Source organism: Acipenser ruthenus, chromosome 4 (assembly GCF_902713425.1).
Source record: "Acipenser ruthenus chromosome 4, fAciRut3.2 maternal haplotype, whole genome shotgun sequence".
Taxonomy (NCBI): Eukaryota; Metazoa; Chordata; class Actinopteri; order Acipenseriformes; family Acipenseridae; genus Acipenser; species Acipenser ruthenus.
The window spans coordinates 83963023-83990025 of NC_081192.1; the positions used below are offsets into that span (position 1 = coordinate 83963023).

At 37.9% G+C, this 27003-nt stretch overlaps 1 protein-coding gene across 2 annotated transcripts; it reads left to right on the plus strand.

Annotated features, from left to right (window-relative positions):
• Positions 1–124: 124 nt before the first annotated feature.
• On the plus strand, positions 125–26656 carry LOC117400483 (terminal nucleotidyltransferase 4A-like). Of its 2 annotated transcripts, XM_034000525.3 has the most exons (13): positions 126–1119; positions 6940–7063; positions 7992–8038; positions 11013–11133; positions 13145–13252; positions 15649–15777; positions 15933–16146; positions 16327–16453; positions 16886–16989; positions 17242–17426; positions 22610–22756; positions 23420–23578; positions 24070–26656. In XM_034000525.3, exons 1-13 carry the CDS (start codon positions 365–367, stop codon positions 24247–24249), a joined length of 2400 nt encoding a protein of 799 aa, XP_033856416.3. In that variant the 5' UTR covers positions 126–364; the 3' UTR covers positions 24250–26656. The 2 variants fall into 2 exon arrangements, with proteins under 2 accessions (XP_033856417.3, XP_033856416.3); XM_034000526.3 differs by lacking the exon at positions 22610–22756 and having other exon boundaries at positions 125–1119.
• Positions 26657–27003: the final 347 nt, after the last annotated feature.

Here is a 27003-nt window from a genome sequence, read left to right on the forward strand (position 1 = left end):
CACGCAGAGAGCTCGTGGAGAGCCTTTGAACAATCACTGTAGATTGGTGGAAAAAACTGAGTGTATGTTTGCGCATGCGTATTCTGTCAGGGGGCGTATTCACCTGTGATAGTTTAAAACCCACCATGCATGCGCAGTTGGAATTTGGGTTCAAAAAAATCTACGCCATATTGGTCAGCATAGTGTATTCTAGTTTCTGGCATTTAGAAATTAGCGGTTCTTGTTTCGTTTGGGCTTTTAGCGCTTACTTTGTTGGTTTTTAAAACATATCGGATTTACTGTCGAGTGACTAAAGTGACAAAACGAGTGCATTTTTAACAAAAAAACGGGATTCAGGAAAGGTTTGTTAGATTACAAAAGTTGAATGGATCCGAGGGTAGCTTGGATTCAACCAGAACAGGAAGGACCTGCTAATGCCTTGTGGATGCATATATGGGAGACCTCTCAGGGAGTCCAGGCGAACTCAAGCCATCACCGTTACCACAATATCGCTGTCAACTCGCCGGCTTTGGACTCCAGTTTTTTTAAAAATGTAACAGCTGCGGCTTCTAAAAGCTGCTGCAGCAGTAGCAGCCATCAGAGTCGTGCTCCTGCCAGCCAGAGCACTAGCAGCAGCAGCAGCAGCAGCAGCAGCAATTATGTTACTGTTTCTACCAGTATTTCAAACAGCAACGCAAACTGTCGTCATTCTAACCAGCACACCAGCGCGTCAAAGGAAGGCGAGTGGAAAAGGTTACAAAAGACCCCCTCTGTATCTTCATTTACTTCCTCCTCAGTGGAGTCTGGCACAGAAAGCCCCTCTCCCACATTTTCTTTGGGAAGGACTAGTAATGATGATATAAATAACAAGTCTGCTGGTAGCAACTTATTTTTCAATTTCAGCGAGAACTTGTACAATGTGAATAATCACAGCAACCAGCAGCAGCAAAACCACAATCGCCATAATTATCACAGCCCAACTACGACTAGTATAAACCACCACCCAGGCCGGAGGAAAAGTGAAAATAAAGCGAGCACCTACGGGATCAACTACCTGCTTTCTAGCTGGAATAACAGCAATTATCAGCTTTGCTCCGGGACCCCCTGGAAAAAAAGGAAATATAGCCCAGGGATTAATGGGTAAGATGGTCTAAATACTTGGGTATACGAGTGAATAATATGTAATAAACTGCAGCGGCCGGTTTTTCAGGATGTGTTGTATGGATTTTGTAATTTATACTTTTGTGATCAAAATTCAAAATATATGATTTAAAAAAAAAAAAATCGGGATCGGTTTTATCCGGATTACAAGTTTTGAAAAACCGGCCCCATAGTCCACTGTGACTAAGGGGTGGGGGGGTGCGTGCGTGTTGTAAATTGACATTCTGTATCCAGTCCCTGATGAGTCCACTGGCAACAATTTATCTGCGTGTGTTACACTACAGATTAAACCGGTTTAAAATGCTGCTAAAACAATGCTGACGTTGATGAAAAATGTAATAACATTTGTTAATTTAAAATTAATTTCGGTTAAATAAATTCAGTAAACTTTAGGTAAATAAAACCCCTCTCTTTGACAGTTTAGTTTTGCAACATGTTATTCACGCAGGAAGAGAAGTGGTGTAATACTACTTCTGGCACTTTCATAAGTACACGTAGTTTCAGGTTAACTGATTTTGATGTGTCATGCAACGATTGTGAATTACCCTTGGTGAGTTTCACTATTTCTCCCCTCCCTGCGTGGCGTGCATGCACTCCCACCAGGTCATGGTCTGGTTGAACTTTATCCTGAAGCAACCAAGTCTGGAAAATAAGTGGGTGTGTGTCCAAGGTTAACAGTGATTTGATTCTAGTGAGTGTTGTAACAAAATGGTCACAAGCACATGTCGTGTACCTGAAGTATATCTTTGTTTTTATTTATTTAACTGTGTATACCCTACAGCCTCATTTTAAAATACGTAAAACAATTATTTAAAAAAAAAATCCATTCGCAGGAAGTATTCTAGACAAACGCTGTAAATCCCAATGGTCAACGCCCCCATTGTCGACGTCACAGTCCTGACCGTACAACAGAACTAAATAAATATCTGACAGAACGCTTAGAGGCTGAGGATACCAAAATTGTGCTATAATGTGAAAAAACGTTAAATTGATGTGGGATAAATGTGAAACAAGCCTAGTTGCCACTACATTTTATTTCAGAAATATTATTTCACATCTCTTCAAACGTAACATGTGTGATCGTGTCTTGATACGTATCATTTATGAGGAAAAGTTAGGTTTTGTGGGTACCTCTATCTAGAATTAAATAATTACAGTAAAAATGTTAGACCTGAACATAGCGTTTGTTTATGTGCGTCACGGCACGAACATTTATACAATTTGAAAAATAAAGCACCAAGCTTGTGGAAATATAATGAATTTAAATGTATAGGCGTTGTTTTTCAAAATTTCGTAAATGCTGTGATATGAATATAGTATAAACACAAGCTTCAGGTCCAAAATAACTTTACTTTTAAACAAAGGACTCTAATCTCCGATTCTGTGATTTAACAGAAAATGAATTACAAAACATACTACAAAAGAGAGAAAAAAGCCTGCGGTATGAAATTAAAAAATATTTTATTTGTTATTTACTTACGCTGTATCTTCTATTTAACCAAAATACTTTAAAGCCACAAATTTGCTCTAGAAATGTTGGCGCCCTGTTGCACTGATAGTAGTATATTACTTCATTATATGCACAGCACTAAGAAGACAGTGGTGCCAAAAATGTTTACTTTTTTCATACGTTAAAAACGCATCGTAAAATGCTCGCAAATATTTATGGCTTTACAGTATAGTCATATTTACTATCCAACGTTTCCTCTATTTTTGAAACTTCTATTAAATATGTACTGCAGACTCGGCTCATAGTGAGAAATTAAATGCCCCTTGGGAAGACTTATGTCCAGTGTGCAATGCCCCCTGTCGGGAACAATAGTCTTCCCTCTGGTTAATAATTTTCTTCTCCAGTTTATAAACGTGTGTAATTTATTATTTTTATATATATATATATATATATATATATATATATATATATATATATATATATATATATATATATTATAGTGTGTGTTTTTTTAGCTAAATGTATTTCTCTTTAAATCTAATCTTTAATGTCATGTAGCTAATGATGTAACAATCTACTGTTCCTTTCTATTTAAACCTTCAGGCATCATGGTATCTAGTCTATTTATCAATTTCTTTGCTTTTATTCTATATTGTATATTCTCATTTTAATTTTCAAAAACCACATACTTTAGGTCATCCATGGTGTGTCTGTTCCTTGTAAAGTGCTGAACTATTGGTTTATTTTCATTTTCCTATATCTGATAAGTGGTTCTGTATTTTATATAATGTACCTGTCTCCTACATATTTTATTACATTATGCAAAATATAGCAAATAGAAGGTTCTATCCTAACATGACAGATTTAAGACTGGATATTGATTCTTTATTTGCGATTTCTCTTTACCAATGTTTGCACACTTTACATGTGATTTTACAGTTTGCAATGCCCCTTAATACGCTCTATGACCCCTTTATGTTTACTATGGACTAAAATGTCAGCTAAATTTGTATCCCTTCTTAAAAGCTACGATTGGTGCTTTTGGAAATATTGTTTTCTGAATTATGAAGTATACATAAATGCTTCCAAACTATTTTTGAAATGTTGGGTAAATTTAGAATATGTAATTATTAATGGTACTCTCGTAACCCGCTCTTTCCCTTTTTTATATATGTGAATAAAGCACAACCAAATATGCAATGCTCCCCTTTTTATAAGGCAGACATTTATTATTATTATTATTATTATTATTATTTATTATTATTATTATTACTATTATTATTTATTAGCAGACGCCATTATCCGGGGCAACTTACAATTGTTACAAAATCACAGTACAAAGTCGCATTATAAAATCACATTATAAAATATCAATTACAGAATATCATAATACAGAGAAGAGCAGTAAGAAGGTATAATAAGATCAAATTCAAGTAAGGGCGAAATAAAGAATACAAAATTATAAGGAAGTGCAAGTTTGACTAAAAGCAGTTAAAACTTATAGTAAATATTTGCTGATATGAGTAAAGTCCAGTAAGAACACGTAGCAAGTATAATAAATGGATGAGAATGATTTCAGGGGGTATGGCTAGTCTGCCGGAGGTAGAGGAGCGGAGGTGGCGAGAGGGGGTGTAGGGAGAAATGATAGTCTGGAGAGAGGAGGTAGCAGAAAGGTCAAGACAGCGATAGATGAGTACAAGAGTTTTGAATGGGGTACGAGCAGCGATAAGGAGCCAGTGCAGAGAGCGGAGAAGCGTAGAAGAAATGAGGAAGGGAAAAAAGACCAGGCAAGCAGCAGAGTTTTAGATGAGCTGGAGCGGACGGGTAGCAGAGGCACGAAGGAGGGAATTGCAGTAGTTAAGACGGAACAGTACCAGGGCCTGAACTAGGAGCTGTGAGGAAGAGGTGAATTCTGCTTATGTTGCTGAGGAAGAAGCGACAGAGCGTGCCAGAGTAGGGATGTGCTGAGAGTAGGAGAGGGAGGGGTCAAGGGTGACACCAAGGTTCTTGGTGGATGAGGAGTGAGAGAGGGTGGTGAATTCAAGCAGAATAGAGAGAGAATAATAGTGGAGGAGGAGGAAGGGGGGGGGAGGAGAAAAGGCCTGATTTGGAGAGGTTGAGTGAGATAATGCAAGTGCATCCAGGAGGAGATGGCCGAGGGACAGGTAGAGATACGGGAGGAAATGTCTTTTATACTGCGGAACAGGTTATAAGGCGGTACGGTCATGGCTCCCATTTGCCCCATAATGCTATTACGCTAACACTAGTAGTCTCTTTATAAGATGGAACACAAATAAGTCTCTAACTATGGCTCCCGACTACAGCGTCATAAAGGGGAGCACTGTATTAATATAATATATTTGATACAGCTGCCACAGTCTCTTCAGCTTTACCCTTCTGAATTCTGCAATGTGCCAATAGTAGAATATGTGTGCTGGCTATTTTACTCTGTATTTCTACGCATGCACAACAATACAGGACTGTGCTGAGAAAATAGCAATTGTTTTTTCAAGACCTTGGGCAAAAGTGAAATTTACTTCAAAAGTAATTTTATTATTTATTTATTTTTAACATAGCGAAAATTTTACACCACTACATTGACTCTCCATAGAAACATTTCTCCCAAGCTCTCTCTCTGTATCCAGTAACCCATTGCGGGCAACGTGACGTGATGGTTGAGTGTTTTTGTACCTAGAATATCTATGATCTCTGAATCTCTCGGCAATGACCAGGAACGTAGTTGATGCCTGCCTCGCAGCACAGTACTGTAACTGCGACTGCCTACCCTGTATTGTACAAAATGCGTGCACATTTCAAAAGTTTCAAATGTTCCCTTTTCCAGAGATGATGGACAAAGAGAAGGAGATGTGATACCTTTTATTTTATGGACTAACTAAAAAAATAATTAATCGCAAGCTTTCAAGACCTTAAAGGTCTCTTCATGTGAAAGCTTGTGATTAATAATAATGTTTGTTAGTCCAATAAAAGGTATCGCATCTCCTTGTTTGTCTAACATTTTCCCTTCAATGCAACCCCCCCCCTCTGTTTTTTTGTTTTTGTACAGCACTAGATTCCACGTAATTCTTTTGATTCTGTCCGTGTGCTCGTTAATGCAGATTTTGTAGGGCTCTATATAGCAGTAGGGGAGGGAGTCCTTTTTAATGTTGCTGTTCTACCCCATTTAATTTGGCATAGTGTAGGCTGCAATCTGCTGACACAAGGAAATTTAATTGTCTAACTACCTGTAATCTTCAATATTGAATAGTATTTCAGAATGTTGATTGCAATTGCCATTCAGTTTTTCATAGGACTTGCACGTGACTGCCACCTTGCCGAATGTAACTTTGAACGGAGGTTCTATCCCAAAACTCCAAAAGTTTTAATGTTCTAACTTTGTCTTTTTGTTTTTCAAACTATAAATATAAATGAGCTATTCTCCTTGGTGTATTTTATGATAGTTGATCACTTAGTCTTAATAATGTTGTGCTCTAACATGCAGTCCAAGATTTACAGTAGAATGCGGTCATTCTCAAATACAGCTACAATAGCGGACATAGTGAAAGTAATTGTGGTGTGAAGTGTTTATTTCTTCACATGTTTTATTCACGTGGAAAGAGTATAAGCTGCATAATAGGGATTTGTCAGCATGTTCAGTTAATTTTAAACATTTCCAGATATTTCTGCTGCTTTTTTTTTTTTTTTTTTAATTCTAGTGGCATCCTAAAAACTTAAGAAAACAACTAAATTTAAGAAAAGACTACAGCTACACACTATTGTTGGCACAATCATATAGGCAAGGAGGCATTTGAATAACCTAAATGCATTAAATATTTTTTGCCTTTTTTATACCATATAAACTTGGCAAATTAACTAGGAAAAAAGTGAGAGAGTCTTAATTTGCTGCACTGTAGATGGAGGAAGTTGGTGTTCTACAAAGGTCAGATTGTAGTAGTGCAATAGACAGCCCAGAGGTATAGTACCAAGCCTTCAAAATAGCTATAGTATGATATACAAAGTAGTATGATTTGAATGAGAAGAATGATTGCAATACTTGACACTACTATTCTGCTACCTGTGCGTAAGATTAATAATCAAATAAAAGCTAATCTATTGAAGACAAATTGTCCCACTGTTTTCTTTATAGGGTTATGTATTCCATGAGAATTGTATTTTTTGTGATGGGTCTAATGCAAGGAAATTTGATCAAGCCTTGAACTTGTAATATAACAAACATTAGACTTTTTTTTTTAATCACTGCTGTCGTTCAAAAAAAATAAATAAGAAGTAATACTTTGTTTGGTTTTGTTTGAAAGTTTTCAGGGTATTCTCAATGTTTCATGTTTTTGCAGCCTCCATGAAGAGATTGTTGACTTCTATGACTTCATGTCTCCACGTCCTCAAGAAGCAGCTATGCGTAAAGAAGTGGTGAGGAGGATAGAAACCGTTATAAAAGACCTGTGGCCGACAGCCGATGTAAGTACTAAACCCTGGTTCAGTAATGTGAAACAGTAAATCCCAGAAATAACAGGCAATCAGCATTTGTTGCCTTTTGAGTCTAAATCTGCTTTATAATCTCCATGAACATCACTTAAGAGAAAAGGTTATACAATAAACCCAGATTGTAATATTATGTGGATGGTGTTTCTAAGATGAGAGATTGGGAAATTTATAGAACTAGAAAGTAATCTAGTTTCTATATGCAGTTGCAAAATTTCAAACTTTTTGTGTGCATTTTTTATAAATGCTACAAACTGTTTCTCTTTTGTGACTTGCACTAATTAAGTGATAAAAATAGTGTCTTGCACGGTATTACTGTTAGGCAATATCTTCATCACTGCAAATAACTTTACTTGGTTAAAATGCAGTATGTTGGTGTTGTGTTTTTAGACATGTTAAATGAGCTGTAAACTACTAAAGTGGTGGCTTAGTGTGGTTGCTACTGCTTAGTTTGCTTTTAAAAAAAAAAAAAAAAATCCAGTGGTAATCGGTATGACTCTGTTCAAAAAGCTTGGACAGCTTTGGCTTATCCATTCAGAACAATCCCACTTGTACTCCTATGTGTCATGGTCTAAAATGACCAAACCAATGTGGTTAATTTTGTTAAAGTGGGACAGCAACATGTCTTTATATAATAAGACACAGATGCCCATATATCCTTCTCTGCAGTTGCACGTTGCACAGTGTGCTGGTTAGCTTTTCGTTACCACGTACAAGATGTAGAAAATGATACTTGTATCCAATGTGGGCCATGGCCATTCTAGAGTTAAAGATTTCTGAAAATGTATTTGTAAAGGGTGTTACCAAAAAAAAAAAAAAAATGTAGAAAATGAAATTGTGATCTGGAGCATGATGTCAGTCATTCACTTTGTATAACATTTAATAAATCAAACTTATTTTTCAGGTTCTGATTTTTGGCAGCTTTAGTACAGGGCTTTATCTCCCAACAAGGTAAGTTCCACATTTTTATAGAATTTATTTTTTTAATGCTGGTTTGGATTAGATTTAGTGATGCATGGTAAAATGTATAACACTGCAGTTTATGTATTGGAGTGGGAGTTAGTAGAAACTGTGTTGTAGTGTGGCAGTGGTGTAGTCCTAAATCTTAAAGTACGGGAATGGCAATGAAGCTGATTGTTCTCAAACAAGTTCTATTTGTACAAGGCCGGCCTTAGAGCAAGGCGGCGGCGGCCTAGGGCCCCACACCTAAGGGGGCCCCGCACGCTTCACAAATTGTATGACGTATTCAGAGTTGAAACAGTCTCGCCAGTATTATGTCCGCCCCTCGCAAGTACGAGTCGGGCCATTGTAAAAGGAAAATAAAAAATGTAGAGAAATTCAAGTCAAGCAGCAATAAGGAGCTCTGCTGCCGTATCTAGACAAACCGCCAAATAAAAACCTGCTTCGGGAAGCAACTGAATCCGATTCAGACTCTTCACAATAATCATCTCCCAAATATTGATTTCTGCTTACCAATGTAACGTTACCACATTTGCACTTTCTGACTGACAAAGTGGACGTCCTTGTGTGTGTACGCGATCATAAGAAATGTAGGTAACACTTTATATTGCGTGGCATAAATTAATATTAAATAGATATGCAATTGTATGTTAAATTTACGTTAAATTATTCCTTGTTACTTTCCATTAACATTTAAGTTAGATTAACTGTATTTTCAATAAGGACATGTAAACAATGGGAAATTGTGTGTGTGTGTGTATATATATATATATATATATATATATATATAAATATAATATCTCTGTGTGTGTATATATGTGTATATATATGTGTGTGTGTGTGTATATATATGTATATATATATATAGTGAAATGGTTGCACCACTCACGTGTTCATGCCCCTTTTAAAATTACGACCCAGGACAGAGAAATTGAGTTTTAAAGCGCAGCTGCGCTATTTTTATTAAACAGAAACAAAATAAACACAAAACAAAAACCCAACTCCGTTTTGGTGCACTTACTACACAGGTAATTTCCCTGACTAACTTGCAGGACGGCTAAGCCGTTTACCTGGCACCACAGAACACACACGTTAAAACAGCACTTACTTTTCTGACTGCTTGGAAGCAGAGCACCTCATCTGCCTCCTTCTACTCAGCAGCCTTGAGCACACTGACTGCTCCTCTTAAATACCCTGCACCTGGTCCCAATTTAACAATAGCTACCAGGTGCAGGGGATAATTAATAATAAAACAATTAACAAATTAAATGAAACAATAAAACAATTAACCCAACAAAGGTGCATTCTGCACATTTTTCTCTCGCAGGGAGGTTTTAACCCCCTCCATGCTGTCTCGCACAACCCGCTGCCTTACTATATATATATATATATATATATATATATATATATATATATATATATATATATATATATATATATAATAAAAATTGCAGAGCTTTGCATCTCCGCTTAGAGAAAAACTGTAATTTGCATTGCGACTGAAAATAAGTAAGCCACAGATGCTTAAATGCAGGGGTGTCCTGACAGTGAAATACTGTACTGTAATGTCATTTTAATTAAAAGGCCATTACGCATAACACTGCACGGCAGTTAATCTAGTCACTGTCACGAAACGATCGCTTCAAGTATACTGTAGTAAAATGGGATTCAGCAGCCTTGAGTAAACATAATCGTTATCATATCACAAGCTGCTTATCCTCAAGGACTTGTTTTGATGTATTGTCCTCGGTGATTGCGCACTTTTGACATTTGTATACTGTATTTAAACTTCTGAGGGCAGGGTAATGATCAGGCTGGAGTCATCATTTACAGTTTTTAAACTGGTGTCGGTTTTATTTCTTACATTGCGATGGAGGAAACAACCGCTAATAAAAAAAAAAAAAAGAAAAGAAAGCTAGCTCTCAGTTGGAGCACTATTAACTAAACAATACTTTGTGTGGTACCTGTCTGACTTTTTTTTTTTTTGTTCCTATTTAATGGAAAGACTAATTTGATTTCCCCATAGAAAATAGATCCCTTCATTGGTGCCCAGGCACTGAAATTTGACCGGTCGGACAGGATATAAGCATTTTCATAACAAACGGTATAGGATTCTTAAGTTAATTAAGTCAAGTTTCTGTCTATAGAAAAAAAAAAAGTACCGGAGCAGCATTCCAACTTGACTATACCACTGTCTAAAATGTACTGTATCATTCCCTGAGGCTGTGTGGTCTGGTGGTTAAAGAAAAGGGCTTGTAACCAGGAGGTCCCTGGTTCAAGTCCCAGCTCACTCACTGTGTGACCCTGAGCAAGTCGATTAACCTCCATGTGCTCCGTCTTTCAGGTGAGACGTTGTTTTAAGTGAATTCTGCAACTGATGCAGTTTACACAACTTAGTCTAAGTCACTTTGGATAAAGGCATCTGCTAGATAAAATAAATAAATAATAATAATCAAATTTAGGAAGTTACTCTTGTTAAAATACAGTAATGGGCAGTGCAGCTTCTGTGACATTCTATACAGGTCCAACTTAATGGAGATAACTAGGGTGGGTGTGCAACACAACTATTCTGATTTGTTGGAATCCTTTTCTACTAGTATTTCTGTATAGACACTAATTCCACCTACAAAACACAGCTTTACTGTGTTGCACTGTAGATTAGGAGAAATAAGTGTATTTTGCTTTTATTCTTGTTCTCTTCCTTTGTGTTCTCCTCGTTGAAGTAAAACCTTGTAGTAAATGAAAACCTTTTCAATTTGGAACCTTTTTCAATGTTGTAGTTTTAATGTTTACCACCAAGGCCACTAGGAGTCAATAGGCCCATTTGGTTAAGCAAAAACTGATTAAAAAACTAAGTCGGTGTTGGCATCGGCATCAAGTAGCAAAATGTGGCCGATAATAAATACATTGATATGCATTAATGGATAAGCATTCAAAGCGGATTAACTTGTGGTTTGTCTTGCAGTGATATTGATTTGGTTGTCTTTGGGAAATGGGAGCGACCCCCTTTGCAGCTATTGGAACAAGCACTAAGGAAACACAACGTGGCTGAGCCTTACTCAATTAAAGTCCTCGACAAAGCTACGGTAAGATATGTGAAAATCTGGAAAGGGGCTTTTACTGGAAATGGAAGAACTACCATAAAGTTTAGCTATCTGATGTGCTGCCTTAAGTTTTACCTAAAGATAGGTAAGTTTTACCTAAATACTTTTGGTGAATCTTTGACAAAGTTTCAGCCTGTTGAAAAAGAGTGAAGGCAAATTAAACGAAATATTGTACCTGAGATATTTTGCCATCTTTTGGTCAAAAACCGCTTTATCAAGAACTAGGCTGCTACAAGCCCTCAATTTCCTCCACTTTGCATTTTTCCATTATTGGATGATGGAAGATGAGAAATAGTCCTGTGATGGGGAAGAGGTAGTATAAGGATATTTTGCATGACTAATAACGGTATGTGTATTTAAGCATCCGCTTTAGAGGAGCTTGTCTCATAACCCATTTGTGACAACTTCAAGCTTTCAGCGTTGTGGAAATTCAGAGTAAAATGTAAGGGCCTCCTTCACTTTGACCCTTGACCTAAGATGACCACCATATCATGTGACCTTTTGGTTTCCAGCTGATAAGGCCTAAGGCTTGGCTATATTGGCTTCCTACTCTGTACACAGGTGTTCTGTGATTCCTTAACCCTTTGCGGTCCATTTATTCAGCATGTCTCAGGCGCATCAGGTCCAATTTATTTTCACCCACGCAGTTTATTTTAGATGTGCTGTTTAAAAGTGTTTTGGTTTTTTTTCACAGTAAAACAGGTTTAAAAGGCACTGCATATCAACAGGACACTCAGTACTGCATCTCCAGCCCCGCCTCTCTTTATTTTTCAAATACCTCTTAATAGTACATACCGATAAATCATCTCTTGATCACTTGTTTTATCACCAAACTCCACAATATTGCGATCCAAGTTGTTGTTTTATTTCTATAACATCTAAAAAAAGCTCTGCAAATGACTGATGTTCTTTGAGCGCTGGATGCGGAAGCAGCTATCTTGTTTGTTTATGTCCGTGTTATCTATGTGGTGTCAGAGCTATCAGTATTCATGAGATACTCCGTTTTTTTTTTTTTTTTTTGGCTTCTCAGTTCCTATCGGTCTCACTCGGCCACTGAAAGGTTTTCTCGGCTTTTTCTGGAGAAAGAAATGACTAGACCTGTTTTTTGCATCTTTTTGATGATGTAGGACAGGGTCCGACATTGGACCGGAAAGGGAAAATTGCAATGTCGGACCAGGTCCGACATAGGACCGCAAAGGGTTAAGTCAAGTATAATTGTGGGTGTTGTAATGTTTGGTACTCTGCTGTATTCTTTGATTTTCTTTGCCAGTGTTGTCAAATAACTGATTTCACAATGATTCAGACCATACTTGTATGATTTAATTAGTTATTACATTTGGTGTTCTGTAAACATCATTTACTGTCTCTGTGCTACATTGTTTTTAACCTCTGTGTAAATTGATAATGCAGTCTTTTTCACATTTCCAATTTACTTCAGCTTTACAAACAATTTGATCGAATATGTCATACCTCAGATAATGCTACTGAGGATGCTTTTGTTTTTGTTCACAAAAACTCCTATTTTTAGTTGGGTATGTATTAAATGCAGATTCAAGTTTTAGGATGATACATAAATCTTAGTTTGTAAAGCTGTTCTTTGTTTCCTGACTTTAATATTGCAATGTTTTTATACAGTATTGCTTGGAACTATTGGTACCCAATGCTACTGTATTACTACCCACACTGTTTTAATTCTGTAAAGCAAACAAATGTCACATCAAATACAAGTGGAGACTTGAATGCATGTAGGCCTACCTTTTTATAAGTGAATACATAAAGTTGCAATGATTTTGACTGATCATGATTTATCATCTGTTTGTGTGGTTAATTATTTCTTCCTCTTAAAGCACCATTGGCTTAAGTATTTCAATTGGACAAAGATTGTTTAAACATTTTTCAACTGCTGAACACTGTATTTATTTAAATGACTAAATCAACAATGAACATATCATTTAGCATACCTAACTTTTTTTTTATGTTCTTCACATCCCAGGTACCAATAATCAAACTCACTGACCAAGAGACTGAAGTAAAAGTAGACATCAGTTTCAACGTAGAAACTGGCGTGAAGGCAGCTAAGTTTATCAAGGACTGCATTGAGGTAATGTGCTGAAATGTCTTTGAGCTGGACTGCATACACTAAGGGGATTCTTCAGCAGCCCATACTGTACCCCTAGAAATGATTTAAAATGCCAACATATATTTTTGATGTGGAAACTACTTGGGCAAAATGTTATGGTACCTATCACTCTGACCTGATATAGCTACCATACCAAGTTCTTGTGACCTTAAGTTTCCTCATGATTGAGAAGGCACCCTTTCTGATATTCTCTTCATGTTTGGTACATAGTTTTATTCTACAACTCTCTCAATTTCAGTTGCGTTGTATTATAGAAACTGTTATTACAGTACTTCATCTGGTGTATGTGTACTCTTTACAACCACAACTTTTAAAATCATTTCTTTCATGGTGTTATCACTAGAACTCCCAGGGTGGTTAATTTGACCGTTTTTGTGGTTTTTAAATTAAATTTATTCCGCCTGTCTGGCAGATACAGGGCTGTGCATTATATTACTATTTTCCTAAATATATGTATTAATTATCCTGACAAAGTAGGAGATGCGGGGTGCAGACCGGTCAAATTGATCACTACATAGAAAACAATTGTATTTTATTTGTATTTCACTCAGGACTGTGCCGGCAATATATTGAACTGGGATTTGATCAGTCTGCAGCATTTATGTGAATGGCTTGTTGTAATCTAAGGTGTCTGTTGTAATTCAATCAGCCTTTTGTAGCATCTACTGTGTCATGTGAGCAGGTATCTCCTGTGATCTATTTTTAGATTTAGTCGGGTTACTATATATGTCAGAGGTTACCCAAAGGAATTTTGTCTTCCACAATTAAACTGGAGAATTAGTGAAAATGAGTCGTCAAAGACGTAAGACTGCTGAGAAATGCTTAGTTACTACAGAATGTATCTGAAAGTGAGTCTGGAGCGGAGTGGAGTGCAAGTGAAGCGGGACCAATTTGCTCGGAGCTGGAGTTGAGCAGATAAAGTGGTTGAGCAGAGTGGGAGCGAGAATCTCTGGCCCCGCTCCAACTCCCGCGCCACAATTTCCCAAGTAGTGCATGTGTTGTGCCTAATGAAGTAAATTTTCACATTCACGTTGATGGGCAGTATACATCACCTAAAAAATGTTAATGTGAAGCCCTGTGCGGTAAATCTCTGCAAGAACCTTTTCAGTTAGCGAGTGAGTGACGTAAAGGCTGTCCCTCCCATCACGTCTTTCCTCTTTATGCTGTAGTGAGAGGGCTGAGACCTTGAAAAAAAACAGAGGTAACTCAGGGTTACTTGTATAGGCTATTTTTAGGGGTCAGCACAGGTAGAAAATTTGAAACCAGCTAGACCCGCTGTGAAAAATAATGACTGAATAAAAAACATTCCCAGATTTGAATTATGTATTTATTTATTTTTTTTGGTTGGTTGGTTTGGTTTCCTATAAAGCAGAGATTTAATAAAGATGGTTAAACTTTTCTTTAATCTTGTCTAATTACTGTATTTTTAAAATTTGATAATACATTTCAGTATTCTATAATTCTCTCTACAACCTCAACTTTTAGTCAATTTTTTCATGGTTTTAACACTAGATCTTCCCAAGGTGGTTAATTTGACTGTTTGCAGGTGGAGTAAATTTAATTTAAAAATCACAATTTGGCAAAAGTTTAAGAAAATAAATAAGCCTGGTTGGAACTGTAAATAAACAAAGGAGAGAGCTTCCACAATCTGCAGGGGACCTGCAAACAGAGCTGTACTCCACCACAGTTCTGAAGCATGGACTGCACTCAGAACTGTGATAGCTGTGCCCAATGCGCAAAGGCAGTGTGTGGAAAGTGCACTGCATATGTGGAGAAGCGCAACATCTGTGTGGATTGTGCAAACACACAGGCTTCTTTGATAACATCTTGTGCTGTTGCAATTGGTTTATAAAACCCTTTTTATGTTCAAATGCTTGTTTTTTATTTACATAGTTTTGGTTGCGTATTTGTGCTTTGTATATAACCCATTTATTTTCAATTTTTTGTTATTTACACTGTTTTTGGTTGTACAGTTTCGTATATAAATATACCTGTATATACACGTTTCCTTTCAAATGTGTTTTTTTTTTAATTTATCATTTTTTGCAGTTGCACTTTATGTAATGTCTGTATATAAACCCATTTCTGTACAAATGTTCATATATTTACAGTGTTTCAGTTGTTTTATGATGTGTCGAAATGACTTCCATCAGATTTGTTTGTCCTTTTCATTATAATATTTGATTAATACGGTGGTCAAATTGATTCCACTATGCCACGTGTCATTTTTACATTAATTGATTGTTTCACTACAGTTATTAAACTGGTTGTTTCTTATTACGCTGGTCATTATTAAGAGTATGTATACAGTTAGTTTGCCTGACCTGTTTTTTTTTCCTTGTTTTTTGTCTTCTCAGAAATATACCATTCTGCCTTACTTGATATTTGTATTAAAGCAGTTCCTCCTTCAGAGGGATTTGAACGAGGTTTTTACGGGTGGGATTAGCTCTTACAGCCTCATTTTAATGGCCATTAGCTTTCTGCAGGTAAGTTTCTGTCAAATTTAGTTTCACTGTCCCCATCCAAGATTTTAAAGCTTTTAGTAGATGACTTATTCTGTCCCTCTACGGGATCCCCATTCAACATTTTGACTGGCATGTTTGCTGGTTCCCAAAAATTTTTTTTACTTGTATTTTTGCAGTTGCACCCAAGAATTGATCCCAGAGGACCCAATGTAAATCTTGGCATTCTTCTGATTGAATTCTTTGAGCTTTATGGAAGGCATTTTAACTACTTGAAAACCGGTATTCGGATTAAAAATGGAGGAGCTTATGTTGCCAAAGAAGAAATCATGAAAGTCATGACTAATGGCTACAGACCGTCCATGTTGTGCATTGAAGACCCTTTTTTGCCAGGTGAAAACCTTTGTGTGTTCATTAATGTGCCACAATTGCACAGTAACAGCAATTAGAATTGTGCTATGTTAATTATAATGGATCCAAATATATTGGAAGCCACAGATGTTGTTTTAAAGTCCTTGGCTAGCATCAGCAAAATCCAATTTTTGTATCTGCTAATCGGTTTTTATTTTTCAGGAAATGATGTGGGCAGGAGTTCCTATGGTGCCATGCAAGTGAAACAGGTGTTCGACTATGCCTACATTGTGCTTGGTCATGCTGTATCGCCACTTGCAAGGTCTTACCCCAACAAAGACTCTGAGAGGTAAACTACAGTCTTGTGTTTTCCCCAAATGTTCCCCTGCAATAGTAGTTTATATTTTTAATATTGGTTGTTTTTTCTTCTTTTTTTATTTTTTTTGGAGAATGCCAAATCCCATTTGAAGGGCCTCTCAAGCATAACTATGTAACGGGACACCTGCTTGGACAAACACATTTATAGAAAATGTTTTTTTACAATTCAGTTGGAATTAAAAACTGTTAGAAGGAAGTTTTTTTTTTTTTTTTTTTTTTTTAGGGATCCAAAAAAAATCACAGGTTTCCATAGGTAACATGTTTGCTGTTCCATGTCTAAAACTTCATGGGTGTGTGCTATATTTCCATAAACACCAACAGTGACTTTTTTTTCAAATCCATGCTTCTCCAAATGTAAGAGTTGGGATATTTTTTTTTTTTCAAAGTTTCTATTTTCTTGCAGCACTTTAGGTCGAATAATTAAAGTGACCCAAGAAGTTATAGATTACAGGGAATGGATCATAAAGAAGTGGGGAGGGAGAAGTAGCCCACGGTTGGATCTTTGTGGTAAGTAAAAACAGTTCTAGTATTAGTAGTTAAATTTCTTCGGCTGCTGAAATGATGGCCTTATGCTAATCTGGAAAAGTATGCACTTCATTTTTTTCATATTATCCTCCCTCAATTGTGAGATTTACCTACATTAGCTGGATTAATGGTTGTGTGATTTTGAAACCTTGTTTGTTCTACAGTACTTGCCATAGACTTCTGTCAGGAATGTGTATGCTAACATTGCTCCTCTTACTACAAATATATGCACAGATCCAGGTCTAAAGACATCTGAGCAGATTGTACACAGCAGCCTGAATCTTGTCGGTGAGCAACTGCAGAACCGTGATTCTGTGTCACCACCCAGCATTGATTCCCCGATGTCCATGTCCAGCCCCCAACAGCACTCCTCTGGCTCATCGGCATCCTCTGTCTCGTCACTGTCTGGAAGTGACATTGTAAGTAAGATGCATGGATATAAAAATTGCTGAACTTATTCTTGCGCATTTTACAAGCAGTTCTGAGGTCTGACAGTCATTGTTAACAAATGGTTTAACACTGCAATCCCCTGAAATTCTGCCTCCTGGGGATGCTATGTCGGTCATACTTTCAGCCAGTCTGCGTTACTGCCGGTGTCGACTTGTGACTAGGGTTGCCAACAGGCTCCACACTCCCACGACACTTTGAGACAGGATTTTCAAATTGCCTCATGTCTCATGAATGAAGTGAATGTGTAAATTGCCGTGTGTGTATATCTGTATATTTTTTATATATATATATGTATGTGTGTGTGTTATATATATATATATATATATATATATATATATATATATATATATATATATATATATATATATATATAATGTGTGTATATATATATATATGTGTGTGTATATATATATATATGTGTGTGTATATATATACACATATATATATATATATATATATACACATATATATATACACATATATATGTATATATGTGTATATATATAATGTGTGATCAGCTGTTCTCATCAGAGCAACGTTACTGATTTGATGGAAAGTAATTGCATACAGAAAATAAATAGCGACGTTAATCTGTTAGTGACTCATATAAAAAACAATACAGATAAATACAGTGAATTCATTATTATTGTTATACAAGCGGTTGCTGCACATGGTAGCCTATGTAAGCACCAATATTCATTTTAGCAAAGGTTCATTTACACTTTAATTTCATTCAGTTTAGAGGCAAGTTTAAAATCCTGTTCTGTTCATGTTAATTAGGTTCCTCAAAAACTTGCTCTATCGTGCTTCACTGTCATGCGACAAATGTTGGATTTTTTTTCAACGTCATCTGACCCTGTGCGTTTTGCGGTCAGACACACGAGGCCCTACGACTTCTTTAAAAAAAAAAAAAAAAAAAAAAAAGCTTGCTCGCGGATGATGTTGTTCCGACCATCAGACCACTGACTGAGACAAAAAATTGGGTCGCGGTCAGAAGTATAAACCAGCCTTTTAGCAGGTAATGCAGTAACATTTCTTACCTTGTATGATGAACTCCACTCACAGATTGAACTAGTCTGAACCAGTCTCCATGTTGCTCAGGTCAGGAGAAAAAACACACCATCTCTTTTCCCAGAGATCCTTGATGTAAACTTTTTTGGCGCCAAAGTAGTATCCCTCATCTATAAAAACTCCCACATCCTTTTAGTGTTGTCCAAATTTCTCCTGCATAGCTTGGGTGTGGACTTCATTTGTTTGGGTGGGGGGTGAGGGAGGGAGAGTCACATTTTCTAACAAAATGGCAGAAAATAACATCAAACACCTGGGTCCTGGGGATAGTACAACATGGATACAACATATCATTCCAGCGTCAACCACCATTAACAGGTATCATCCGTACACAAATGAAATGGCCATGTCCAGACGGAGTCTTTTTACAGGAAGAGATAAAATCCATGCTCCCTACCCTCGCCATAGAACGGGTCCCTTTTATCTTCTCAACGGCAGGGCCACTACTCCAGGTATTTCTTAATTCACAATAATAATGTGAAGTTCAGACCATTCTGTGCCTCCAGAGGTCTGAACAAATACATTGGGACAGAAAAGTTCAAAATGGTACCACTGGCCACCGTCATAAAAGCAGTTCAACCAGTGGACTGGCTGGTTTCTATTTAAGGACTGCCAGTACCAGTTCAAAGTACTTCCTTTCAGTATCTCGACAGCACCCAGGGTATTCACCAAGATAATGGACGAAGTAGCAGCACATCTGCAAAACAAGGGCATCCACGTTTACCCGTACATAGACGACTGGCTAGTGCAGGCTCCATCCAAGGAAATGGCGCCAACACTCAAATGCGATCCTTCATCTTTTCCAAGAGCTGGGTCTGTTGGTAAACCAGGAAAAATCATCTCTCTGCCCAGCAGTCGTTAACCTTTATGGGGTCACAATTCAATACAATATCACAGAAGAGAAGGTGGACCCCATTCGTCAAAAAGCAAGTCTATGCAGCATAGGAGCCAAGCTAACAGCAAGGGGCTTTCAATAATTTTTGGGGCACATAGCATCATCAGTTTACCTGGTAAGAGACGCAAGGCTACACATGACACACACACACACACATAGGTGTCTCCTTTCATCGTGGAATCCAACCCTTCCAGATTCACACCTCATAAAGGCCTTCACCAGGAGCTGAAACAGAAGCAAGCTGGTGGAGACTCTCGCCTCGGGTGAAGATGGGACTACAGCTGTCCCAGCTACCCCTGACACTTTGCCTGTACACAGATGCCTCACAACTAGGGTGGGGAGCACACTCATCCGAAAACCAGGTCCAAGGCTCTTGGTCACCAAGACAAAAACACCTCCATATAAACCATCTGGAGCTGTTGGCAATCTTCCTAGCACTGAAACACTTGGCACCGCTTTTAAACAAAAGGGAAGCACTAGTTCTTGCCGACAACACCACAGCTGTAACATACATGAACCACCAAGGAGGCACAAAATCATGGACTCTCTGCCTTCTAGCCATAAGAATCTGGAACTGCTGCAGGACACAGGACATCACTATTCAGGCAACATACATACCCGGGCTCGACAACAGACTCGCAGACCTGCTGAACAGATAAATGGTGCCTCACTAGTGGAAAATTCGACCACAGATATTACAAGAGGTATTCAGAAATTTAGGGGCCCCAAAAATAGACCTATTTGCCACATCACAAAACACCCAGATGCCACTGTTTTGTTCCCATTTCAAGGAAAAAGCAGCCAAGGCAGACGGTCTTTCCATTTCATGGTCAAACAGCTTAACCCTTTGCGGTTCTATGTCTGACCAGGTCCGACATTACAACTTTTTCTTTCCGGTCCGATGTCAGACCCTGTCCGACATCAAAAAGACGTCAAGCACAGTTTTTTCTCCGGAAAAAGCAGAGAAAAGCTTTCAATGGCAGAGAGAAGCTGAAAAAGGCGGATCTGAGCAATATGCATAGTCCCTTCACCATAGACATAACACAGACATAAACAAACAAGATAGCTGCTTCCACATCCAGCGCTCAAAGAATATTACGGACATTTGCCAGGCTTTTTGAGATGTTTATAGTAATAAAAATAATGACTTGGAAAGCATTATTGAGGTGTTTGGTGATAAAACGAGTGATCAGGAGATGATTTATCAGTATGCACTACTAGAAGAGATGTGATAAATACAGCGAACAAGGAGTGGGGCAGGGCTGGAGATGCAGTACTGAGTGTCCTGTTGATATGCAGTTCATTTTAAACCTGTTTTACTGAAAAATTACTTATAAACGGCACGTGTAAAATAAACCCCTTGTGTGAAAATAAATTGGACCTGACAGGCGCTGAAAAAATGGATTGCAAAGGGTTAATGTATGCGTACCCTCCCATGCCACTAATCCCAGCAGTGCTCAGGAAAACAAGGAGAGACAAAGCCACTCTCATTCTGGTAGCCCTTACTGGGCCAAGAGATTCTGGTACTCGTAGATCCTGGAAATAGCAGAGGAGGGACCTGTGCCGATGCTACACAACAATCCTTCATGGTTACAGCTAGCTGCCTGGAGATTGAACGGCAAGAACTAACAAATCAGAGGCTATCTGAACAAGTAGTCAATAGCTTACTTGCTTCAAAGAAAACTTCCACTTTTCTAGCCTATATAGGAAAATGGAGAGAGTTTGCACTCTGGTGCAGCTCATAACATCTGCAGCACACAGATATATCTTTATCTACACCTTTTCCACAGGGGTCTTTTCAATATCCTCCATCAATGTGCATATTGCAGCAATATCCAGTATCTTACCTCAGTGGTAAAATCACCTGGTAGGTTCCCACCCTGCATTATCTAGATTTCTTAAGGGGGTTAACCACCTAAAGCCCCCAAGGAAACAGATCATCCCTTAATCTCAGTCTGGTACTGAAAACTTATGGGACCACCCATGACGATATGCAATGAAAAATACTTGACGGGGGGGGGGACGGGACCAAATCCCCAATTGCTACCTAAAGTGGTAAGTTTTCATATTAACTAGATCAGAACTTCATGATTTTTACCCAAAACCACATGAATCAGAAGAGGAGGCTACACCTAATTGATGTAAGGAGAGCACTGAATTTCTATCACAAAACTATCAATAAAAGAGCATCAGGACAGTTGTCAACTCACAAACTCAGGGCAAACCAGTGTCAAAACAGACCATTTCAAGATGGATCACATCCTGAATTCAGTTTTGTTATGAAATGGATAAAAAACCTGTTCCAGGACCTATCAAAGCCCACTCTAAGAGGAGTGGCTACTACTTGGGCAAAATTAAAATCTGTCCCAATCCAGGACATCTGCAATGCTGCTACCTGGGCCTCTCTTGAGACCCTTTTATAAAGCATTACAATTTAAATGTGTCTTGCTCTCGGCCCACTTTTTTAATCGCTCTGTTGTCTGTGGCTTCTTCCACTAATATATTTGACCTACCACCCTTTATCTGTTTCCTTTGGTAGAGTTCACTCTGTGTGTGGACACACACCTATATCCCACCTTCCTTCCCCCCCCCGTTCTCCTTCATTAGAGCTGATAATGCATCACTTCAATGAAAGTAAAACTGACAAGCAGAGTGTTTGCAAATAAAGTGAAATTTAAAATATTTTAGGGTAACCCGGAAAAATATTAAACAACAAAAGTGTATAACGGTATTAATTCGAAGTAAAAGTCTGGTTTAAACTGCCCATTTAAGTACCCAGGGGACTTTTTTGACCTGATAAAAGGACCAGGGGTCACAAATGGAGATTAGATAAAGGGGCATTCAGAACAGGAAATAGGAGGCACTTTTTTACACAGGGAATTGTGAGGGTCTGGAACCAACTCCCCAGTAATGTTGTTGAAGCTGACACCCTGGGATCATTCAAGAAGCTGCTTGATGAGTTTCTGGGATCAATAAGCTACTAACAACCAAATGAGCAAGATGGCCGAAATGGCCTCCTCCTCGTTTTGTAAACTTTCTTATGTTCTTATCTGTTTGAATTTTGCTGCCCTGCTTGGTGAATTGTATTGGCCTGAAATTTATACCAAAATATGAATTAAAAATATTCTTTAGGAGGTGGCACAAGTCACAGTGCAAAAATTAAACCTGAATATATCTTCTTTTTAAAAGGACTGTGATTCAACTCCCTCCCCATCCACAAACATTCACCCATTTCCAATCCAAGCTCTAAAGTTGGCCTCGCTAGCGCCTGCACTGCAAATGCCAAATGGGAAGCCAAATCTGCCTGGGGCATTGATAATGTCTTCCAGCTCCCAAGTAAGTGCTGCTCATCCAAAAAGCAGAACTGATAGTAAGAAAACAATTTGCCAGTCGCACTTTAGCCCCTTTACCATTTTGGATAACTTTTTACCATCTTCCTCAGGCCATTTTATTAATGTGTCTTTTTGGGATATCCATGTCTAAATAATATAGTGTAATATTAGCCCCACAAATTAATATATCCAGTAATTAAATTATGAACATATTTCTACTTCATTTAAGTACATAGAGCTGTATCTGCCTCTACAAATAAACTGCTTCTAGACGATTGATTGTAAAAATCAGAGTAGTATCAGTAGTACTCAATAACCTGCAGAGGCAACATCCAGCTTGCTTTGTCCAACCCTTTTTATAATTAATAGTTAATGTAGTTAAACAGTAGGCACCAACTATAGTCTGTCTCATAATTCTTGTGTGTTACTTTTGACTGGATGTGATGCTTGAATATAAAAACTGACAATGAAGCTGCTTGTGATGTTATGACATTTAGTATGTTCAAATAGAGCAATGTAGAGTTTTGTAGTGTGTCTGTTTGTTTTTGTTTGTTTGTTTGTTTTTTTCTTTATATAAATGCCCTGTGCTTGCAGAATCGTGCATTAGATTACAGGTTAGTGTGCATCATTTGTAGTAAATATAAGTGAATGATCTTTGTCCTTTCAGGCTAGGCCGTCTATCCCAGGTGCCCTTGTTACGTCACTGCCTGGCAGACGGGTTTGTATAGAAGGGGCACCTCCTTTGAATGCTGTCCTTCATATGCCCCCTCCTGCTGCTCCCCCTGCCTCCCACTGCCCTCTGCCAAGTCCACACCTGCATCATAAGGTACGCCTCTGCACTACATCTTTTAAGATGCCGTTTGTTCATTTCTTAGTTTGGAATTTTATTGCATTTGCCTCTGTTACAATCTATAATCAATGCCTAGACTAGCATTGATTATAGAACACAAGTGTTGGAGCGTTCAGCTATAAAGCCCCTAAACTATGGAATGAACTGCCAAGATCTGCAAGGCAAGCACTAACTGTTGCTGCTTTTAAAACTAGATTAACCCTTTAAGGACCAGGATCGTGTTAACACGAACACACTGCAGTTGGCTTCTAGGACCGCGATCCATAATTTTCTCCTTGATCTTCTTTTGAATTAGATTTTTGATAGAATGTTTGTCTCAAATTTGTAAAATGTCATCAAAGCTTGTATTCTACATTTTTAAAGACTTCTGAGTATAAACATTTTTTTTTGGTTACATCAGTGTGCCATGATTTAGGGATTTCATGTGGCTAAATTTAAAATGGAGTCTTCCCCATCCCTTTCTGCAGACACACAACGGGCCTAAATATTCCATAAAAGGAGTTCATATCCCAGGGACTGCCCACAACCCCACGATGGGGGCCATGAAGCAGCCTGTTAACACCCGGGGGCACAATCAATACAACCGACCCACCTGGCGGAGAAGGAAGCACATGAGAGAAAGCTTACCTGTCGGCCTTAGTACATAAGAAGATTGCTTCTCTGTCTTGAAGCTGGAGTTCAGTGACTTCTAATCATTTTTATAAATGCCAGACAGAGAAACAAGACCAGCATTCTCTAATTCAGCCTGTGGATATCCCTGCATATCTGCTGCTGATTCTTTGCATGCTTCCTGTACGGTGGTTAAGAACCCATCTTGCAGATGATTTTGTTCAGTGCTGAATATCTGTGAAGACTTGTTTTTGGATGTGTGTTTGGTTTTTGGGTTTTTTTTCTTTTTTCTTCATTCAGTACTGGACACGGCTCAAGTTGATGACCTGCAAGAGCGTGAGGACACAACTGCCTTTCTGTTTTAAGCACTACTGTCAAAGAAATGGCAACTTCATGACTTCTACCCTTTTTGTCTTTCAAAGATGACCTGTCCTTTCTTTTTTCATACTCATTACAGACTTTTTTTTTACTATGTGTACATAATGGAACAAATTGTTTATCATTTGTGCAATAACTGTTTTTAGAAGAAAAAAAAAGAAAATTGTTAAATGTTATGTTAATGTTGGAAGGGTTTTGTTTTTTTTTTTTGGGGGGGGGGGGGGGGGTTGCTTTGTGTTTACAAACTTCCCAGGTTGCATTCTTTCAGGTTTAACATTTTAAATGAACAGAATGTTGAATGGAACAATGGTTTGTTAGGAGAGGACTCCTCTTAATGATACACAAAGGCAAAACTTCCCTCTATTGGGAAGGTAAGTTAGGTTGCTGAACTTCCATGAAAACTGCAGTGTGTATGTATATATATTTTTTCCCACCAGATGAAGCTGTTGTACAAATAGTGCTTTGAAAGCTCAACCTGATGGAAATGGATGTTCCTGGAGAACCTGCCTGTTTCCACAAAAAGCCTGATTATGTGGTGTTTTTTTGTTTTATTTGTCTATGTGGGATAAAAGATGGCAGTACCAGAAATGTTTTATTTATCTTGTATGATGTTTTATGCAAGTAGCTGAATATTCAGGGGTTATTTTTTTTGTGTTTTGTGTTCTCTCTGAATTTCAGTGCCAGTGTTTTTATTCTCTTGAAATATTCCCTAAATATGTCAGGACCCACGATTTTCTCCAGTGCAGGATAAAATGAAGATGGTACAGAACTTGCTTTTCTCATAGTTTCTGCTTCTGGGGTCTTAGTTGTCTGTCAGACATTTTACTTGTTTTAAATTTTTGTCTCGACAATTGCTATGGTGGAGTCCCAGAAACATGTCTCTTTGAATTAACCACATGAAGGGGGTGGGGGTGAGGGGAAGTCATATGAAAGTGCAGTGAATTAAGAACAGATTCAAATCTGTGTTGGTTTATGTAACCTGTGTTTTATGCAAGGGACCCAAAAAAGCATTTGCTTAAGTGGTACCCAGTAAACCGAATGTGGAGAAAAGGAATTATTTTGATTCAGTTTGGGTAATCTGTACAGCAGTATGCATTTGTTCTGTTAAGAGCAACACACATTTTGTTTACAGTATTGCATCGTGGTGCAGCAAGTATGTGGTGCACACACTGTATTGCTGGCACTTATAAAATTTACTGATGCATACAGGTATACTATGCAAGTTTATCTTTTTTTTTTCCTACCCCCAATTTTTATGAATTCCATGGTGACAACTTGTTACCGTTTTGAACGAAGGATCAGACTGTCTAGCCCTGAGTTTTAAATGCACCATGGTGATTCCAATGGATAAGTTGCAATCATCCATGATGCTTGTTTTGTGTAAGTTTAGAGAAGCTATTTGTTTTTTAAATTGCGGTTACCTATCTCCAATGAGCACTAGTAGGCAATATACCTTCCAACAGTGGTTGAAAGCGTGTTTTAAGAGGCATTTCCATAACTTTCAAAATGTTGGCTTGAAAAAGAGACTTAAGCAGAGTTTCATATGTTGCTGTTTTAAAGGCATAAAACATTGGATCAGTTCATCTTTAGCAGCAAGAACGCCAACTGCCAGATTGCATGCAATTATTTAGATAATATTTCTCACTTTGTTTCTACATTCCAGTGTAGAGGTGCAATTTACAGTTCTCTACAGTCATTTAAATCGGAAGTGCATTACATGCAAATGCTATCATGTTTCATGCTACGGTATATGGATTTTATCCAGTTTTATGTAAACACTTAGTGCTTTTGTATTTATGCAATAGTACTCTAATTGGCTTTTGCTATGACTGCCTTTAAACGTGACAGACATTTTAGTGTTAGATTTCTCGCATCATGCTCCATTAGTCATGATGAACCAGAAAAAATTGCCTGGCTGCCACTGGTTATATCTTAACTGGTCACGACACCGAAGGAAGTATCATGTTTAAGTGTTGGGTTGTGTTTTTTTCTGTTTGTTTTTTTTGTTTTTGCTTTTGTTTTTTCCTTTTCTATTTTGATTTATTTTTAATAAACTTCTTAAAACAATTACTTTTTGTGTTGGTCCTTCTTTAATGTGAAATGGGTTTTTTTGTCGGTCAAGGAAGAGTGTATGGCTTGTATAGTAAGCACCTCAATAATATGGTATCCTGAACTTGATCATGCAGTGGTTTGTTGAAAGCCAGCATTGTCAAGATCTCTGCATTTCAGGTAAGAAATTGCCTATGATTCAGTCATTTAATGTGCATGAAACTAGCAAACCAAAGGTGTACACAATAACCCTGAAGTGGACATTCCAAATCTCCCACAATGACAAGAACATAAAGTTTACTAACGAGAGGAGGTCATGCGGCCCGTCTTGTTTGGTTGTTAGTAGCTTATTGATCCCAGAATCT

What these genes read in the sequence shown, in the direction of transcription:
- LOC117400483 (XM_034000525.3), top strand. Translation starts at nt 365, where the DNA reads ATGGATCCGAGGGTAGCTTGGATTCAACCAGAACAGGAAGGACCTGCT. An exon ending in ACCTGTGGCCGACAGCCGAT is followed by an intron (nt 7,064 to 7,991) that starts GTAAGTACTAAA and finishes CTTATTTTTCAG; the next exon opens with GTTCTGATTTTTGGCAGCTT. An exon ending in CACTGTCTGGAAGTGACATT is followed by an intron (nt 17,427 to 22,609) that starts GTAAGTAAGATG and finishes TCTTTTTAAAAG; the next exon opens with GACTGTGATTCAACTCCCTC.